The sequence below is a fragment of the Rana temporaria genome, chromosome 2 (assembly GCF_905171775.1).
Source record: "Rana temporaria chromosome 2, aRanTem1.1, whole genome shotgun sequence".
In the NCBI taxonomy this organism is placed as follows: Eukaryota; Metazoa; Chordata; class Amphibia; order Anura; family Ranidae; genus Rana; species Rana temporaria.
Genome location: NC_053490.1, coordinates 259112613 through 259133587, shown reverse-complemented (window position 1 = coordinate 259133587; position 20975 = coordinate 259112613). Strand labels below are relative to the sequence as shown.

General features: G+C 42.6%; 1 protein-coding gene across 2 annotated transcripts in view; it reads left to right on the top strand.

Annotated features, from left to right (window-relative positions):
* Nucleotides 1–52: 52 nt before the first annotated feature.
* Nucleotides 53–20975, top strand: part of SKA2 (spindle and kinetochore associated complex subunit 2) — a 22922-nt gene continuing 1999 nt past the window's right edge. The window contains exons 1-4 of one of the 2 annotated variants that reach the window (XM_040336834.1): nt 53–185; nt 7583–7672; nt 17849–18025; nt 20620–20720. In XM_040336834.1, the coding sequence (XP_040192768.1) occupies nt 153–185; nt 7583–7672; nt 17849–18025; nt 20620–20709 (390 nt within the window). In that variant the 5' untranslated portion in view covers nt 53–152 and the 3' untranslated portion in view covers nt 20710–20720. The remainder of the gene's footprint in view (nt 186–7582; nt 7673–17848; nt 18026–20619; nt 20721–20975) is intronic. The other variant, XM_040336833.1, reaches the window with a different exon arrangement.

The following is a 20975-nucleotide window of genomic DNA, read 5'->3' as shown; positions in this document are numbered from 1 at the left end:
ACACCAATGGGGGCTAGGTTTGAAATGACAGCTGGCCAATGAGCAGCGCGGATTGTGCGGCCTCCGTCTAATACAGTGGAAGCAGGGCTCCTCCTCAGTGCCCTCCCCCGCTCGTATTCCCGGGTCCGCCTGAGGAATGTAAACTATTCAACATGGAGACAGCAGTCAATAAGCTGGAGGCTCTGGTAAGACGGGCGCTGTGTAGGCCGTAAGGGGAGCGTGGCCCTGCGGGAATAGGCGCTCAGGTGTGAGGAGAAGACGGCTATCGGACACGCTGCTCTTAGCGGCCTTAGATATGGGGCTTCTCCGCCTCGGCGCCGTACTTCCCGCGGGTGGTATGGATGGGGGAGGGGGTTCGTTCTAATGAAGGGGAATAGCGGGCCTGGGGATGGAGGGTCCGTACTGAGAAATGGCGGGAGACGCCTCCACCCACTGTGATCAGCCCAATCCTCCATGTCTGCCCTACACAAAGCTCACTCTTATTTCTTACTAAATCCCTGCCTGCCCTCCCTGTGTCCTTGTCACTCTACAGCCCGATCAGCATTCCTTCATGGATGGGGAGCACGCCACCATCGCCCAGCCTTGCCCCACCTTCTGCCCCTCTCTGCCTTGGCACCTCAGGCTCCTCCCACTCTACTGGGCACATCGATCACATGAGCATACATAGCCCAGATACACATGGCCTTCTGTTTGTGTGTAGAGATACACATTATACAAACCATATACTATGAGATCAAACAAACACTTTACAATTGTATGTAATCAGACAGGCCCTTGTACTACATAGTTTAATCACTTTCATCAAGTACATTTACTGGGGTGGGCTGGCCTTCCTGTGTGATCCGACGTACCTGAACGTCGCTCTGTGCAAGTATAGAGACCGGGCGCGGGTAGATGTCCGCCGGCGACCCGCGATCGCCTAGTACAGAGGCAGAATGGGGGACTGCCTTTGTAAACAAGGCGGATCTGCATTGTGACGGATTACCTGACAGATCTCTGTCCCAGTAACCCCCCCCTCTTTACACTAAGAACACTCTGAAGGGACACGCTTAAAGCGGTCCTCCACCCTAAAGTGGAGTCCCGCTGATCGGAACCCTCCCCCCCTCCGGTGTCACATTTGACACCTTTCAGGGGGGAGGGGGGTGCAGACACCTGTCTAAAGACAGGTATTTGCACCCACTTCCGGCCACACGCTACGGGCGAAAGACGGGCATTCCGTCACATCCCGTCTGTCGCCCGTTGTGTGCTGGGAACACTCGGCTCCCAGCACACAGCGTGTGAGCCAATCGGCGGGCGCAGCGCGACTCGCGCATGCGCCGTAGGGAACCGGGCAGTGAAGCCGCAGCGCTTCACTTCCTGGTTCCCTCACCGTGGATGGAGGGGGGAGCAGCAGGGTGACGAGCGATCGGCTCATCCTCTGCTGCGATCACCGCTGGACTCCAGGACAGGTAAGTGTCCTTATATTAAAAGTCAGCAGCTGCAGTATTTGTAGCTGCTAGCTTTTAATATATTGTTTTAGTGGCACATCCGCTTTAACCCCTTGATCGCCCCCTTGTGTTAACCTCTTCCCTGCCAGTGTCATTTATGCAGATGTCCATAGTATCCAATCGGCTTCTAACTTCAGCTTTTACTATTAAAGTGGAGTTTCACCCATAAATATAACATTACATCAGTAGTTTTAAAAACATGTCATTAGTCCTTTACGAAATTTTTTTTTTTTTTTAGATGCCTTCAAAGTGTTGTTGCTAGGCAGAATAGTAATCTTCCCACTTCCTGCACCTAGGTGCCTAATGCTTCCTAACCTACACCGCACAGACTCCTGGGAATGTAGTGGGTGTAACTTTCCAGGAGTCTGTGCACTCCCCAGTCTCAAAGAATCATGTGACTTGGACAGCACAGGTGCTGAAACCTGATCTGACACTGCTTGTGCAGCACTGAGCATGTGCGAGATTTGCAAGGCTGAAATCCAGGAAGTCATACAGTCTGGCTTCATGATGCCCACAGTTAAGATGGCCCCAGTCAATTTCTATTTTTTAAAGTGTCTAAATGCTGTAACAACCTAACAAAACGGACCTTAGTTTACAGACTAACTTTACTAGAATACATTAAGCTTGTGTATTACAGGGGTATTTATATTTAAAAAGTGAAATTGTGGCCGGAACTCCACTTTAAGCTTGATGATAAAACCTGGAAGCTGTTTTTTATGTAGAGCTGCATTAGATTTTGCAGTTTTATTATATCTCTCCCTAGATGTCTTAACCACGTCCCACCCGACCTATAGCAAAATGAAGGCCAGGCAGAACTTGCGTAGTTCTGAGTGGACGTCCTCCCAGAATGCACCTTGCATGTGGCCGGGCTGTCGGTGAGATCTGTCCACAGCGGTGATGATAGATCACTGTACTGGCCTGCTACCATGTGATCCCTGTGACCAATCACAGCAGATCACATGACCGTTGTTAACAATGAATGACTTCCTTTCACGCCATCCATTGTGTACAATGTATTTTATTGTCTTTTTTTTTTTTTACATTGATCAGTGCATTTTTATAGCATAGTCAATGTAATAATGTCACTGGTCCCCTAAAATGTCATCTGTGGTCTGATTTGTCTGCTGCAATGTCGCAGTCCTGCTAACAAATCTGAGATTGCTGCCATTTCCAGGAAAAATAGTAAAAAATCCCTAAATCTATCCCATCGTTTGTAGACGTGATGACTTTTGTGCAAACCAATCAATATATTAAATACCACCAAAAGAAAGCTCTATTTGTGGGGGGGCATCAATTTTGTTTGGGTACAGCATTGTGCAACTGTAAGTTAAAGCAACGCAATGCCGTATCACAAAAAATTGTCTGGTCATTAAGGGGGGAAATCCTTCTGGGGGTACAAGTGATTAAGGTAAATGTAAAAAAAATCTAACAACAAAAGTTGTATAGTGTGAATCCAGCTTTAGAGGGTGCTAGAGCCATGGCTGCCAGGCATTCAGGAGGTGATCAGAACATACCTGATTCTATTGGACATGGATGACCTGGGTGCTGGCTACCCCTGCCCATCTCCACTCTTTGTTAAAGATATGACAAATATTAGCCTCGCTCCAGAGCTTAGCTCCCTCTTTCTATATTTCTCCAAAAGACTGCATACAATTGGGTCTTCACCTGCAAACTAACCTTTCCTCAACGCGTTTCACTACCGCTGACGTCCCTGCCATTAGTCGAGGCAGTGCGTCATCCCGACTTCCAAGTCTGGATCCGCCAGCTGCCTTGATTGCTCCCCGCCCCTCCACAGCTCATTGCTCCAATGACTGAGGAGAAGCAGACCAGGAGCGATGCTGACTGTTGGAACTGAGCCATCGGCAGTGTTTCGTGGCTCGGTTATCACTGCAGAGATGCCGGGGGACAGCTGTAGCATCGGTCTGATGCTCCATCCATTGAGGTAAGTATGATTGGCAAAAAAAAAACATACTTCTCTTTTAAAGGCTTGGAGAATGCTGCTTAAAGCAGAACACCAGACAAAAATAATATCCCATATAAAAATAAAGCGGCTTGTGCTGCATTATTCACCCTTCAATCATGAACTGCTCTTACGCAGTATTTTGTTGAATGCGGGGGGGGGGGGAGAGATTTACTAAAACGGGAGCATTCAGAATTTGGTGCAGATGTCCATTGTATCCAATCGGCTTCTAACTTCAGCTTTTGCTATTAAGCTTGATGATAAAACCTGGAAGCTGGTTTTTATGTAGAGCTGCATTCGATTTTGCAGTTTTATTATATCTCTCCCTAGATGTCTTAACCACGTCTCACCCGACCTATAGCAAAATGAAGGCCAGGCAGAACTTGCGTAGTTCTGAGTGGATGTCCTCCCAGAACGCACCTTGCATGTGGCCGGGCTGTCGGTGAGATCTGTCCACAGCGGCGATGATAGATCACTGTACTGGCCTGCTACCATGTGATCCCTGTGACCAATCACAGCAGATCACATGACTGTTGTTAACAATGAATGACTTCCTTTCACGCCATCCATTGTGTACAATTGTGTTGCTAGCTTGGTCACAGTGATCACATTGTACAGACAGGGACAATCTCAGCCCATCTGTACCATATAATTATCTGTGGCTAATCACAACAATACTTGTTGAATAAATCCATTTAATTCAGCAAAAATGGTTGCTTATACCAATGTTTCTCAACTCCAGTCCTCAAGGGGCCACAACAGGTCATGTTTTCAAGATTTCCCTCTGATGAAACAAAAGGTTGTGATAATTACTAAGTCAGTGAAACTGATCAAATCACCTGTGCAAAAATAATGGAAAGCTTGAAAACATGACCTGTTGGGGTGCCTTGAGGACTGGAGTTAAGAAACACTGGCTTGTACCAATGAAATTTGTTGGTATAAGTGTTACGATGGTAACGCTCTATTGCTATGATCGGTGTGTAAAACAGGGGTTGACAAATTTGCTTGGAATCTAGGAGCCAGCTAAAAAAGTTAGGAGCCAGAAAATGCACCCCGTCCCGATGAGCTTGCACGCAGAAGCGAACACATACGAGTGGACGCAATTTTGAAGCGTGACATGTTGGGTATGAATTTACTCGGCGTAACATTATCTTTCATAATATTAAAAAAAAATGGGGATAACTTTACTGTTGTCTTATTTTTTAATTAAAAAAAGTGTAATTTTTTCCCAAAAAAGTGCGCTTGTAGGACCGCTGCGCAAATACGGCGTGACAGAAAGTATTGCAACGATCGCCATTTTATTCTCTAGGGTGTTGGGATAAAAAATATATATAATGTTTGGGGGTTCTAATTAGAGGGAAGAATATGGCAGTGAAAAATAGCGAAAAATAACATTAAAATTGCTGTTTAACTTGTAATGCTTAACTTGTAATACCAACGACCACCACCAGATGGCGCCAGCTCACATTTTTTCCAAGCCAAGTCGCCAGGATACTATTTCTAGTCGCCATGGCGACCTGGTGACCGGGATTTGTCGAGCCCTGGTGTAAAACATTTTTTTTTTTTATATACTGCCACATCAGTTATATGATGAGGTTGTGCTGCACTGGTGACAGAATGCAAACGCATATTTTGATGTACAGCTTGAGCTACTTTCCCACGTTTGTTCCGTTTAGGGCAGCCCTCTGAAATCGGTGGATTTCCCTAAGTGTATTGCACGAAAAAAAGCACTTTCAAATTGTTAGGTGTGAATGGGACCTTAATGTGATTGGAAGCTTCACTGACCAGTAGATAGGCTCAGAAGGTTGCAGGGGCTCAGCTCAAGTTTAATTGTACATTATATTTACGTTGTAAAAACGGCATTAGCTTTGAAGTTATTCAACGTTTTAAAACTTTAAACGCTGGTGAGCCACGTTTTTGAGCGTTTATCTGTGTTTTTGAAGTTTTTACAGCTAAAAACGCCTCTCAGAACCCACTAGTTTTGGGTTTATTTTCCAGCCTAAAACAATTAATAGCTTATGGGTGCATGGACACATAGGAAAACATGCTGGAGAGTTTGACTGTAGAAAAAACGTCTGAAGCCAAAAACGGCAGCTGTAAAAACATCCAATGTGCATGAGGCCTTGTAGGTAAAGTTGAGATATGCGTATAGCTTCAAAAGTGTAGTGTCCGGGTCCTCGCTCGATTCACAGTGTCCCCGTGTGCCGCCGAACTCCGTTCCCTACGACGCACGGGAGAGGAGAACGACGCCAAATTAAAAAAAGTAAACAAACACCTTACATACAGCATACTGTAATCTTATAGATTACAGTACTGTATGTAAAAAAAACACACCCCCCTTGTCCCTAGTGGTCTGCCCAGTGCCCTACATGTTCTTTTATATAATAAAAACTGTTCTTTCTGCCTGGAAACTGTAGATTGTCCATAGCAACCAGAAGTGTCCCTTTATGTCAAAAATGGTTTTAGAGCAGCTAGAAAACAGCGATAATAAATTATAATCACTTGCAGAATTGAGCGATAGCGATTTGTGGGGAAATTCGTCATAAAAAAATAAAAGTAATGACAGCAACAATTCTGCAACTGAGCACATTTCAGTGATTTTGAGTTGATTACATTATTGAATAATTTTTATTATAATTATATTATTATTATAATTATTTGTTATATTATAATTTATAATTTTGTTTTAAAAAAAAAATCATACCCGGGATGCCTACTAGACTCTTCTTTGGTCAGATTTAAATGAGTTATTCCTAAGAATTGCAGGCCTACAGTATAAAACGCCAAATTTCCTTGCAAAATAATTGTGCCGCTTTTGGTACGTAATTCCAGACAGAATCATACCGCCAGGGAGGTTAAGATGGCAATGTACTGGACATAAATGTGCCCGATGAGCGCACTATAATGGGGACTCTGACAGTAGGGAGGACTCTGATGGGAGCACATAAGTGAAACCCTGATTTTATAAATACATTTTTAAATAACCAATTTTTTGTGGCCTGCAACCTTTTGTAAGTTCTACAATGTGGCCCTCGTACTGAAAAGTTTGGAGACCCCTGATCTAGACACTGGAAGTATTTAAGCTGATGTGCAGATACCTGAATGTGTCTGTTCTATAATAACAGCGTCTGTATAGGTAAGTATGTGACCCTAAAAAACAATGAAGAGCCCTGCTCCAAGCACAAACGTACAACAACCCGGTGGCTTCAATGCTGTTGACATCCAACAGGACTTGTCCATCCTGCTAAAAACGAGTATCAAAGAGAATAGGGATCTGCACACCAGGTGTCAGCACAGTCGCCATGTGTAGCGAAATGGCTTCAGCTTGTCTCATCCCAAGCTGTGCCCACTGATTATTTTCACCCTTCTATGGGCTTGGTCCTAGAGGTCTCCCTATTGTTTCTAAAACTGTATAGGTAAGCATGTTTTGTTTGTAGGCCACTTTAAGTCTGCCAACCCTTTGTCTTATGCAGGGTATTTGTTTCATTGAACAAAGCATGCACCAGTTTGATTTATTGTTGTGCGAATTCTTTGTTTTTGTTTTTTCCCCAAAGTTTGCTTTCAGACCTGGGTATAAATGATTTGCCTATGCATGATAACCACCTAACCATTTTTTATTCTTGCCAATGATGACTTATCTCCGAAGCTCAATAATCCTGTCCAGCGCCCTTTTTATGTTGTACTACTAGTGGCCACACACATAAAGCAGTGCAATGTTAAAAGGGCATTGGCCTGTGACCCAAAGCACATTTTGGATGGACAACCTGCTGCTGTTAGTCTGGAACTGCCTCTGAAATCTTATTGGCTTTCCCTATTAAACGGTAAGCTTTTTCTGCTAATCTATGCTCTGACTTTATTGCACTACTGTAATATACAGCTAGCAGTGCAATAGTATTGTCAAAGCATCTGAGAGCAGAGACCACATCGTCCTACGACACGCAAGGATTGGATGCAATTAATGTACAGAATGGAAAGGTATTCTAGAGGGAGGAGCACATGGCATTTCTTATGAGCTGTTCTAATTTCTGTCATCTTTGTAGGTCATGTTATTAACGAGTTTGTTGCTGCTGTGTTTTTTCCCCTAATCTAGTTTTAATGCTGCACATAATAAAAAATCTATAAATCTGAATTTCAGTTCCAAAAAGCTGAGTCTGACCTGGACTACATTGAACAAAAGCTTGAGTTTGAAATACGGAAGAGCCTACCAGATGAGTCTGCAGCTCAGGTAACTGCACTGTTTGAACTGATGAGTGACCGAAATTGATTCCGGACATTGGATTACCTTCTGTAACGCCCTGCGCAGTATGACTTTAACATGTATAGCGACTTTGTATCTAATACACTTAGATGTTTTCGTGATTTAAGGGAACTAGAGAAAGTAGAGCTGATGCAAATATGCAATTGATTTTAGTGTAGTGAAGAAAATGTAAATCTCATTAGCTGCTGTGAACAATAATTATATAATTAATTTGCTCCAGTTTTGCTAAAACATTAGAACACGGGGCTCACCCATTTAAATAAAAAGGGAATCATCGGCATAAAGAGAAAACGTTATCCTTGACCAGCAACTATTTTAGTTATCATTTTCTAGCACAGATTTCAAAACAAGAGCAAATGGAATTTAGGTTACCATGTATTTATCATTTAGAACTTTATGTGGATTTTAATCAGAGATGGGGATAATACTCTTTTTTTTTTTTTTTGGAGATAATTATTTAATTTTAAAACTGAAAGGTGGGTGGGGGTGAAAAGACGAGCAGCATGCTTACCCTTTGAGGATCCAGAGCAGAAAGCTTGAACTGGTGCATGTTGACCACAGTAGATAGGGCAGTGTGGGATATATTAAGCTGTGGAATCTCACCATTGGAAGTATTAATGGGTTTGTTCATAATGCCTAATTAGTGGGCAATTCTACTTTTATGGAGGGGGAAACAAAATGCAAATGAAAATAAATACAGCGTGTACAATTGCAACACAAGTCATATTGTAACTGAATGTTTTAAAAAAATAAAATACCTTTTCCGCTTCAATTTGCAGCGCTGTACTTTTCTGTAAAATGCAATATGGCAACCTGTGTGTTTTTGGTACGCAGATATTGTGCAGCAAGTCCTCAAGTACCTCCAACAGGCCATGTTTGCAGGTTTTCCTTTATTTTGCACAGGTGCTTTAAATCGGTCAATGTCTTGGTATTTTGGACAGCTATTTGATCTTAAAAATTCCTAAAACATGGCAAGTTGGGGGTACTTGACAGGGTTGAGAAGAACCACTGGTGTATGGAATCCCCCCCCCCCCCTAGGCACTGTAAGTTCTTGCTTGCATGATTGGCTCACTGATTTTTTTTTCCCAGAGTTCTACTCTGATACAGGTCAGATTTTGAGCATTGTGGGGAAAAAACTATAAAATATTTTGTTTGGGTACAGTGTTGCATGACCATGCAACTTTCATTCAAAATGCAACAGCGCTGAAAGCTGAAAATTGGTCTAGGCAGAAAGTGTGGGGGGGGGGGGGGGGGGGGGGTTTAACTCTATTTCCAGGTTTCCATTGGCTCATCTGAAAAAAAAAAATTCTTTCACTCCTTATTCATCTTGTCGCTCCTTCCTGTTACTTCTCTCTAAATTGAAAACCAAACAAAACAAATGAAGACCTGGTATGTTCCAACGGTGTACCCAGGAAGCTGTGCTGAATACTTGTATCAAACATTGTCTACACTAGGGCCCAGTGCCTTTTTCTTTACCTGTATCTGACTTTGTGTGTGTGTGTGTGTGTGTGTGTGTGTGTGTGTGTGTGTGTGTGTGTTTATCGCTTCTTCTTAATAAAGATATATAAAAAAAAAAACCCTGCCAGTAAAGTGTACATAATTCAGCTTTCTGTGATAGGGTGACAATGATGTAGAAAGAAGGGACCTATTTTAATGTGCATATATCGCGTGGTGACACCGCGAATGCACCTGTATATAATGTGCCAACGCCCCGATATAACGAGAATTGAAAGAAGAACTAATAAGTTGGGCTTTAAAGGCACACAGTACAAATAAAATGTAGAAAACTAGACATTTATTTAGTATGAAATATCATAAAAGTGGAACGACATAAAATCAAAAAATTACGAAATTAAGTCAGCAACTAATACTACAGCAGTGATTACAACAGTATACAATTTTGTTATATATAGGCTTCGTTAGAAAGCACAGTTACAGGTACAGTGTTGAGTTGTATATCCAGTGTAGTATTCCAAAAGTTTGGTGGCATTAGGGGTAGACATGCGACAGTAATGTGTTAGCCCCACAGTGGCTGGACGGACAGAATGTATCAAGCCAGCCGAACGTGGGGGTATAGTCAAAAACACTAAATTATAAACATACAAGTGTTCGGACAGTCAGGTGCTGGTAGGCACTACAGTTTCGGATCCAGGGATCTGAACATGAGGTAATTCAAGGCTCACAGTGCTGGGCTGGGCAAGATAGGTAATAACGTAGAATAAGGCAGTCTGAAAATCCTGGGTATATAAACCCAAGGATATTGTATAGGATTGCCAAGGCCAATTCCTGCAGCCTGGTCAGCAAAGTGAGTACCGCACGTGTCCCCAAGGAAGCGATGACGCCGATACGACAATGGTGACAATGATGCTGCACTGCTCCTGAATTCAGAGCAGATTTGGCACTCTCATGTAAGCTGTGCTTGCTTTCACTATCATAAAATGGAAACATGTTTTAGGGGATGTGACTGTCGGCATTGCAGAATAGCAATTTTGTAGCTGGTCAGTCAGCACCTGGCTACACCTAGCACTGCCCACTACTTTTTTGATTGACAGCATTGTGTTTTTCTAAACCTTCCTGCAGTGTCTGGGAGAGGAGTGTGTGAGGCACCAATGAGGGAGATTTTGGAGTCAGGAGAGGTAAAGTAGGGGTCTGTTTTACCTTGAGGCTTGTGTATCACGGAGTAACTGTATTTGGATCTCGTTCACACTATCTGCGACTTTGACATCTGACCCCAGTGCTACTTTGACGCGACTTGCATGCAACTTAACTGCAACACAATGGCATAATGTGCTAGTATGCCTCACATAATGAATTGCTCATTATGGAACGAAGCCCTCCAGCACTGTACTGTCACTGCTGAGAAGGCTGATATGTTTCCCTCTTCTGGGTTCAAGCGCTCCGGCTACGTGACTGGCCAGAGCTATGGTGGCTTCACATGCGCACGAGATTCCTCATCTACATCCTGGCAAGGTATGCTGGACCTTCAGGGTGAATTTCTCCTAAGGGCTCGGGTAAGTAAAACTGGGGGGCTGGGTGCTACAAGGTGTTTTTTCACCTTAATGCATAGGATGCATTAAGGTGAAAAACACGAAGGTTTACAACCTATTTAATTTGGACAAATCCTTCATTTTAATTTTTGCAAATCTTTCTCCCCCGTTACTAATAGGTTGAATCCTCAAATGTGCTGTTCTAAAAGCCCCACTCTACGTAGAAGAAAATACAATTTATCCTTGCTGTGGGGTCTCTGCACTTCAAGTGTTAAATGCTCATTAACTCTAGGGTTAGAGTAATAAGATTGTAAATCTTACCTTATTCCTTACTCTGGCAGGCTTCCACTATGCTGTGTAGCCACTTCTCCAAAGCTGCTTGCCTTCGTCACTCCAATTGATACAGGCTTTCAGATGTCGTCATGTACAAAGCAGGACTAGCAGTCGTGCATTTTACGTGAGGACGTGGCAGCTTCACCCAGAGCCTGGAGTTTGATAGAGGGAGATTGTGGAATAAGGTAAGCATTACAGCTTGTCAATCAATCGGTCCTCTAGACTTGAGCACCCACTACAGGGGGGGGGTTTTGTTTTTTTGGGGTATCCAGAGTCAATAACCTAGAACTTGGTTGTTTGCATATTCTAGGTAATTTTCCTCTGGAACGTATTGAATTCGCATGACTGCCAGCCACCTATTAAAATTTGACGCGAGCCTCGATTTCTCTCGCCAAAGTGTGTGTGTGTGTGTGTGTGTGTGTGTGTGTGTGTGTGTGTGTGTGTGTGTGTTTTATATATTTTATAGATACACGTATGCTCCTGTACTTTGTAAATTTAAAGCATGCAAACATAGTCAATGGGTTGATCAACTATTAGAAAGGAGAAGCAACATTTACTGTTGAATGCTTGATGCCAAAAGTGGTGTTACAGCATCTTGGAAACTGCTGGCTATTAACCCCTTATGTGCATATGGTTATTTACTTTAAAATGTGTCTTCCAGAAGCTCATAACAGCCAGCCCAGTAGATAATTTGGCCAAATTAACAAAATATAAAAGGCTACTAATATTATGGTCCGAAAAAATAATTGTAGACCGTTTATCTAAAGCTTTATTCAGTTTGCAATTGGAGGGATTACAAGAGATATTTTCTTCTACTGGACTACATTATACTATACTATTGTGTGTGTGTTTTTTTTTTTTTTCTCCCTTTACCTTCCCCTGAATCAACTGGAAGTGTGGCTCCTGCTCTTGTCAATCAAATCCTATTATGAGGGGGCAGCTCGGTAGCGAACACGCATGAGTGCCCCCATAAAAAGGCTTTCTATGGGGGGGAGGAGACAGAAGTGGTAAAAAAGAGACCCAAAAAGAGGATCAAGACTGCTCTGTTCAAAGCCATTGCTTAGATTTTGTTATTTTAATAATAAAAATAAATGTTTGCGAGCGTAAAATGCAACTTTTTACAATCGCTTTCAACAAGCTTCTAAAACAATTTTTTTTTTTTTTGGGGGGGGGGGGGTGTTTAATTTACACATAAACATAAAATGGCACTGTGGAGGATATATTCAGGTTTTCATATGCTAGTCATTTTTTGGGAATATTCTAGAAATTTTTGCATATTTGTTTTTAATCTCTTACCGGTAAGAATAGCTTTTGAGCTTCACTTATGCCAAAGGCATGTAGTTTGTATCTAAAGGGGAAGAGGTTAAAGTTTTTAAAGAGGTTGTAAAGTCATATAACACAATTACTTGGAGCCTCTCTGTTTTAGCACAATATAAAGTGCTGTGTGTGTGTGTTTCTTTTCTTTTTAAATTTTTTAAAATCCTAAATACGGTACTTTTTTATGCACAGCTCATCTGTGCCGTGACAAGCTCTCCTTCCTAGATCTACATACAGCAGTGGGAGGGGCAGAGATTCCCCAATGATGCCAGCCAGCAGAGGGAGGTCATGTACAGTCGTACCAAAGAGCTGTGCAAAAAGGTATTTGGGATTCTATTAAAGAGGAAATCATGACATACTGTACTTATTATTATCTGTCTAAAACAGAGAGGATACAAGTAATTGTGTTTATGTATTACATCAGAAAAGAGACAGAAGGGGTAGGGAGGAGATTGACTCTCACACATAGGCTAGGAAATGAGGGAGAGACTGTGTACACACAGCAGAATGACGGAGGTACATAAACTGACCATGATGGTATCATGGATCAGCAGCCATGATTACTGTAGTCAGCACACATAGGACTTGGGAACAGGCAGGATCAACTAGGTATTTTAGGGGGGTAGCCAGGATAGACATGAGAGGACACTGCTCCCGCAGGCGATTGATCCTCCCACAGCCTTCTTACTGCCGAGACAGTGGGACATCTAGCTGTGAAGTCTCTTCCTAAACGTACAATATGGGCAGTAGGGCGTTGTTATCCTTGGACACTACGAAGGCTTTTGATGGCATTGACTGGGAGTACTTATGGACGATACTAGAGCTATTTGGATTTGGCCCACAGTACATCTCATGGGTGCACCTGCTCTATGCTCAACTGCAGCCTACAATTGGGGCATTCAGTAAAATATCTCACGCTTTCGTTCTACAGAGGTACTAGGCAAGGTTGCCCCCTTTTTGCCTTGGCGATGGAACCTCTGGCGATCAGGATCAAGTCTCATTCTGGTACTATTGGCTTTAGGTATGGGACCATACAGGAAAAAGTGATGTTATATGCTGATGAGATGCTCCTGGGGGGGGGGGGGGCATACACCTCTCTACGGGAGGCCATGACCACTATTGTAGAGCTTGGTGGTTTTTCAGGCCTTAAAGGGTCACTAAAGGAATTTTTTTTTTTTTTTTTTTTTTTAGCTAAATAGCTTCCTTTACCTTACTGCAGTACTGGTTTCATGTCCTCATTGTTCGTTTTTGCTTTGAAGTAGCTGTAATTCTGCTGTGATCTCCACACTTCCTGGTTGCCTGTTTCCTTATAACCATGGTACTGGGAGATTTTCACGGTGGTCCAAGCTGTCATTACTGTGTGTCTGGTTCTGAGGAGTTTTAATCAGATTCATTTTAAAAACAAAACACTGCCCTGGATTTGTTTGTTTTTGTTCTGTGAGTCTTCCCGACTCACCTCTCACCCGGAACTTCATGTATGTACCTTTAAAACCGAAAGTGAAACTAGAGGCACATTATATGATATATTAAATTTAATTTTTAATCATTTTTAAAAGGAATCGGTTAACTTTTATGTCTCTATACCCTGTAAACAGTCATTTCAGCAAAACATTTTTTTTTTCCCTTAGTGACCCTTTAATATAAATTAGTTGAAATCCGCTCTGATGTTGTTGGATGGAAATGACACACAAACTGTAACACCTGCATGCCCTATACCCCTTGCATCCTAATTTAAGTACTTGGGGATTCAGGTGATGCCGAGTCCCTGAGACTTTTGTCATCAAAATAGTTACCCCACTTTTTCAAATATTTTGGAGCCGTATTAAAACATGGCATTCCCTCTGTCCGTAGCCGGATGGGTAATCCCCAATTTAAAATGATTCTTATGCCACGGTTACTTTACTTCCTCAACAATTCCCCAATAGTGATCCATTGAAAACCTTTTAGAATAGTTTTAATATGCTTTTCTGTGCCCTGATCTGCTAGAACACCTGCAACGACCCAAAGATGACGGTGGCTTGGCATTGCCCAACCCACTGGTTGTACTATTTAGAGGCTCAACGCCACCACCTTTTATAGGTACCTTTTGGGTCTGGGGGATGAGGTGGATGGCAGGGAGCACAACTCCTCCATTGTGGTGATGTCTCATACCACCAATAGGAGGTCCATTTCGCAGGCTCTTGAGGCACAGGCCTCTGGACTACCGCACAAATGCTACCCGACCTATATCTCATTCAGTAGGTATGGAACATACCTCATTTAGGTACCTTCAGAAGGTGATGCGCTATACCAAATTTAGTCCCCTATGGCTTAACAATACTTGTATGAAACTGGCTAAAGTGCAGAGTGGCGCTCGGTAGATGCCATACAGAGTAACGCACCTTTAGGCAAATATTCCATAATGGGGTTCTTCTGACATGTGCTCCTTTGCAGGATAAACTTAATCTACCACCTTCTATGCACTTTTTCTATATGAAGTTGCAACATGCAGTTAGGTGCCATTTCGAGGATCTACTTTGTGCCTTATCTCCACTACGTTGTTTGTTCTCATTAGAGATGCCGTCTCATCCAAAGGCTTTATTTCAGAGTTATGCCATGTGTCTACAGTCTTACTTGAGGCGACATCCCATGAGTGTGATGGAATGGGATGTTGGTTTAAATGAAAGGGGAGCAATGGGAGGAAGCCTTTCTGAGAGGAATCCTGTGGTTGCGTGCTCATTGAATGTATCGCAAAGACTAACTCAACTATATCTTTTTGAGGGTGTATTTTACTCCTCAGATTGCACTTGATGGGCTTGCAAAAAGTCTACCTGCACAAGGTGTAAGAGGGACCATGGGGATTTGATTCATCTTCTGTGGTGGTGCCCAAAGCTGCATCCTTATTGGGTGGGGGTGGTGAATTGGACTAACTAAGTGTTTTAGGTGACCCTTCCCTCTAGACCCGAAGGCATGTTTGTTGGGGTATATTGGAAGAATATGACTGGGAGGTTCACACCAGGGAGGCTATACTTTGGAGCCTTGTTCCAGGCCCAAAATTGTATCGTAGTACGAAGGATTTGGGTTAAAAATATAGGTGAACAGTTGAGATTGGAAAAGCTTGTCTATCAACATAGAGGTATAAGTTTGAGGGGTTCTGGGCACTGTGGTTGGATGTTCCAAGCTTGCATCAGTGGATTTGACCATGGATAGGCCCCTTAGGCTTAATTCTGGCTAAAGTGGTTCATATGTGTAGGGTATTTTGATAGAATACTAAAGAGACAGCCCTGTTCATGTGCTTGGTGCACTTAATGAATGTTGGGAAGGTGTGTGTGGTGTTTTGTTTTAAATCTTTAGATGTGTGATCTCCATGGCGGTTGGGGTCTCGCTGTGTATTGCACTGTTTGCAATATATGCTGCTGTATTTTCAATAAAAAAAAATATTTGATGGATTGAAAAAAAATTGATTTAAAGAAAGGGACAAATTACACTGCAACAGCACCATGCTTCTGATCATGCTTTAAAGGAGAAGTCCAGCCTGGGCTCATTCGGCTGGGCTTTTGAGCGTGGAGGAGCAGAGAAGGAGAGATACTCACTCACTCACTCACTCACTCACTCACTCACTTAGTGACAGGCAGCAGCTCTCCACTCAGAGGTGAGAGAACCGAGCCACCAGTGGTGTTCGGTGGCTCGGTTCTAAGTGAGGAAGTGGGACAGATGCAGCATCCACCTAGATGAGTATGATTTTGGGATAAAAAAATAAAAAAAATCCCATACTTCTATTTTTAAGGATTAGGAGCATATAATTTATTTAGGGTTACAGCCACTTTAACCCTTTCCCTACCGAGTCATTGTAAAATGACTTCGGTGGGAACCCTCCCTCCAGGTGGACGTCGTATGACGTCCTGGGTTTCCCGCCAACGTTTCCATGTTTTTTTTTTTTTTTTTTTTTTTTCAGCTGTTCTGGCTGACTAACCCCCAGCCAGAACAGCTCAGATGATGAGGGCAAGCTTACTGAGGAGAAACAGGAAGTGAGAAATTCAGACAAAGAAAAAAAACATTTAGAAGGGAAATCGAAGGAAAAGGTAAGTGAACCAACAATGCACTAGCTTAAAGGAACCTATATAGAAAATAAAAAACAAACCTTTACAACCCCTTTTTAATAGGCAGGCTGAATGTACGAAGCTGATCGATTTGATTAACTTGAGTACAACCAGCCTGCCGGATTCTCTTACGGTTATCGCTAGTAGCTGTTAGCAATAATCACGGTCTTCTCCCGGGAGGGGCGGCTTCCCCTGGTGGGTAAAGACAATTGCGGATAGTACTGTCTGGGGAATCGTGCAAATTTATTTTCTTTAACCCGTGATTGCAGGGATGAAATTTGCACCATGTATGGCAACCTAAAGCATGTGCTAGGCATGTTTTTCCTTCATGTTCAATGTTGATAAATGGTTTCACCACGTAAAATTTTTAAAAAGCTTAATTTTGCATCTGCAATTTTTAGGTCAGTGATTAGGTCTTCTTATATTGCATCACTAGCCAACAGCAATTTCTTGTTTTGGCTCATTTCTGGTACCAAGGAATATATAATAAATCTCAGGCAACCTGGCTCCTTTCCTGCCTTGTGGGGACCAGTTTTATAGCCTAGAGGAAGTTTGTGGCATCAGAGGATCAGGTGTATAAAACTGCTTTTTGTAACACCTCACGGGCTTTCAATGTTAGAAAAGAGGTACCGTATTTATCTGGGTATGCACCCAGTTCTAGGAGGGGAAAAAAATACTTAGTTTAAATGTCCCTCTTCGGTGTCTTGTCCGGCGTCCGTCTTCGGCCTTCGTGGTGTTCTCCCGCGCTGTCTCCGAGCGCCGCCGCCGTCATATACGGAGCGCGGTACACTCGGCTAGGCTTGGCCACGCTCGGCTCCTCTCGCAGGGTGTGACCGCGAGTGTAACCTAACCGAGTGTACAGGCATACCCCGCTTTAAGTACACTCACTTTACATACACTCGCGAGTAAGGACATACCCGTAAGTGCCTTACAAGTACTGTACAGACATTTTGCAGCCGCGGTAGAAGGAACTGAAGCTCAGAGAGCATAGCCCACCCTGTTCCAGTGTGCCTCTGACACCCCCACTACAGCCCCTGAGACCTCAACTACAGCTCCTGACACCCCCACTACAGCCCCTGACCCCCCCACTACACCCTAGAAGTGAAAAAAGGTGTTGTTTCACTTTAAGTACATTTTCGTTTTACATACATGCTCTGGTCCCATTGTGTACTTAAAAGTGGGGTATGCCTGTACTGCGCTCGGTATATGTCGGCGGCGGCGCTCGGAGACAGGGGATCCGTATAACGCGCACCCGCGATTTCCCCCTGTTTTTAAGGGGAAAAAAGTGCGCGTTATACGCCGATAAATACGGTAAGTATACTGCCTTTAATTTTGCTTTTATCTGTCATTTTTTTTATAAAGATGTTTCGATTGCTAGAAAGGAACTTCTCTCTGCAAAAATCTTGATGGAAAAACTTTTATTTTAGGAAAATCCTACAAAATTGTTGGAGCAGTTATCCGGTGTTAAGTCCCGATTTAAAAATTTATCTGCACAATTGGACAGGATTGCAACCGACCAACAGAAGTCCGTAGAGAGCATTCAGCAAACAATGACAAATACACTGAAAATTGTGAAGCATTTGCAACAGCAAACAGATTCACAGGTATTGCCCCCCTTTTCCCTTTTTTATTTTTTATTTATTACTTCTGTTCCTGTCATTTGTGTTTTGACGCATCTCTTCTCCCATTGTCACATTTAAAGAAACTAGTCTTTCAGTTGGTGAATCATTTAGTGAATTTCATAATCCTAGTGCTTTTTGAAGTCTTTCACCTATAGGCACCAAACATCATTTTTATCATTCACAAGAGTGTTTAGCAGGTTTGACTATTGTAAGGTCTAATTTTAAATGGACAATATTTTGGTATATGTCACAGAACTTAACATATTTAAAGTGCACCTAGCATCAGATATTGTTTAAGAAGTTCACTAGATACACCATAAATAAGTACAGAAATTACAAGTAATTAATATGACTTCTTACAGAGATTACAATACCTACCGCAACCATGTCTATATCAGCTTTTCCAATGAGAAGGATAGTACCAGCTTTGTTCAGGCATCATCCAAGTCCAACATCTTCCTAGTTTGGAATTGTGTTTCAGAGATTACACAGTCCTATAGATCCTGGTGTCCATGCAGTGCTTGGCTGTTTCCTCAAATGTCTGACTTGGATCATGCCCTCTACTGCAGCTTCTTACCTTACTACAAGGTTACAATAACTCCGTCTGATCATTAGTTTAAATCGGACTGGTGAAATCCTTCCCTCTGTCGGCAGCAGACTGATTACGTCATCTCGGCCTGCCATCATCTGTTTTTATTGCATGCCCCCCTAAATGTACCTGATTTTGAGTTTAAAATGGATCTAAGCAATATTTTCAGCGTTACTTCACAAAACTTCATACTTTGTCACTGCAGTTGAACTTTATTGTTGATGAGGCATTGTTGGAACTTTGATTCACTCGAGAGACATTAAATCCTTTTTTTTATTTTTTTTTACAACCTGAATAACTATGCGACTTTAGGTGTTCAGCCAGCAGAGCGACTGTGCAGGCGATTGAATGCCAGGATGTAAATTGGAGACTAGACTCTGTTCTGTTTTAGTTAAAATGGATGTACTGAAGGGGTACCCCTTAACAATGGAAAGATTAGTCTGTCGGTTCCTGACAAATAAGCTTTTCACCTGCCTAGTTGGGAAGTATTTCAGATGTGTTTCACAAGATTAAAAAGGAAAAAACAAACAAAGCTGCGCCACATAAATCACAATTGGTAAGAAAATGAAAATTATAATTAAATAAATCGTAACGATTGAGGTAAATTGGTCAGTCCATAAATGAATATTATCAGCATCAAAACAGTCAGTATGGATCCTCTAGTGGATACACTCATGCAGGTAATACATGAAAAGCCACACCACCACAGTGACGGGTAAAAGTTAACTGAAGTGATCCCTCCACCAATAAATGAGGCCGCTTACCAGAGGGCAAGCAAACTATCAGAGTAAGCCGGCCGGCAGATACAAGGAGCCCTTCCTCAACGTGGTGACGTCACTGCGCGTCCTACCAGACGCGTTTCGTCATCAATGGACGTTCCCATTGAGAACGTCCACCACGTTGAGGAAGGGCTCCTTGTATCTGCTGGCCGGCTTACTCTGATTTTAAACCAAACGCTGTTTTTACTGCAATGTTTTGCATATTGGAGAGTGTTATCCATCGAGTTTCTGAGAGCTGCTTCTCCCCCGGGATCCTGTGGATTAAAGGCCGTGGCTGGGTTATAGCCAAACGCTTAGTTTGCTTGCCCTCTGGTAAGCGGCCTCATTTATTGGTGGAGGGATCACTTCAGTTAACTTTTACCTGTCGCTGTGGTGGTGTGGCTTTTCATGTATTACCTGCATGAGTGTATCCACTAGAGGATCCATACTGACTGTTTTGATGCTGATAATATTCATTTATGGACTGACCAATTTACCTCAATCGTTTTTATTTATAATTTTCATTTTCTTATCAATTGTGATTTATGTGGCGCAGCTTTGTTTGTTTTTTCCTTTGCTATGTTGTGTATCGCACGTCTGCTGCAGCCTCTGATTATTTAGTTTAAGTGTGGATTAGCGCAGTTTTTTTTGTTTCTGTTTCACAACATTAGCTGGATGGAATTACACATCCTTAAGGCCCCTTTCACATGGGCTTTCTGATCAGGTTTGCCTGTCCAGTTTTTCAGGCGGGCCTGATCGGATGCTTCATTCACTCCTATGGAGAGGCAGATGTTGGTGACATGTCCGCTGACACCCCTCGCTATCGAATCCTCTTTGTGAAACCCAGAGGGATGGTGACCCTATTTTTCTGGCGGATGGGATGAAAACGGACAGGCTGGCTATTTTCATCCAATCTCCCCATAGAGGAGACAGGTACGTTTTTCAGCACAGTGAGCAGAGACCGACCTGTCATCCACCTGCTTGGGGGGGGGGGGGGGGGGGATCAGCGGATTGATCCCCCGCTGAGTAAGCAGAATCTGCCGGGCAGACAAGCCCAAGTGAAAGGACCCTCAGCAGATAAAACCTTAGAAATACTTGTATTTAAACTTTTGTATTTAACCATTTGCTTTGACTTATTAAATTGTGCATCTGTGTGGAATATTTTTTCTTTTTCCTGTGTCCATGATATTTATAATCGCCAGTAACATACCTCTGTATTTTATCTAAAGGTACCATCTTTGTCTGAGGAGGAACTTCAAGCTCTCCAACAATTTGAAGCTCTAGCACTAAAGGGCATTGACTTACAGTCAACAAGGTAATATGATTCACAAATCTGTATCATTGAATGCAATAGGATTTTCAGTCTCAATTGACTGGTGAAATAAAATCCTTTTTTTTTTTAATTTAGGAAAAAAATTAGGTGTGTGTGTGTGTGTATGTATGTATGTATGTTTATGTGTGTATATATATATATATAATTGATATTGTATGCATACATAATTTAGGGATTGTTCACGCCATCACCGCTGATGTGCTCTTTGAGACACAATTCAGATGCATTGATTGTGGGGCATTGCACCATTTC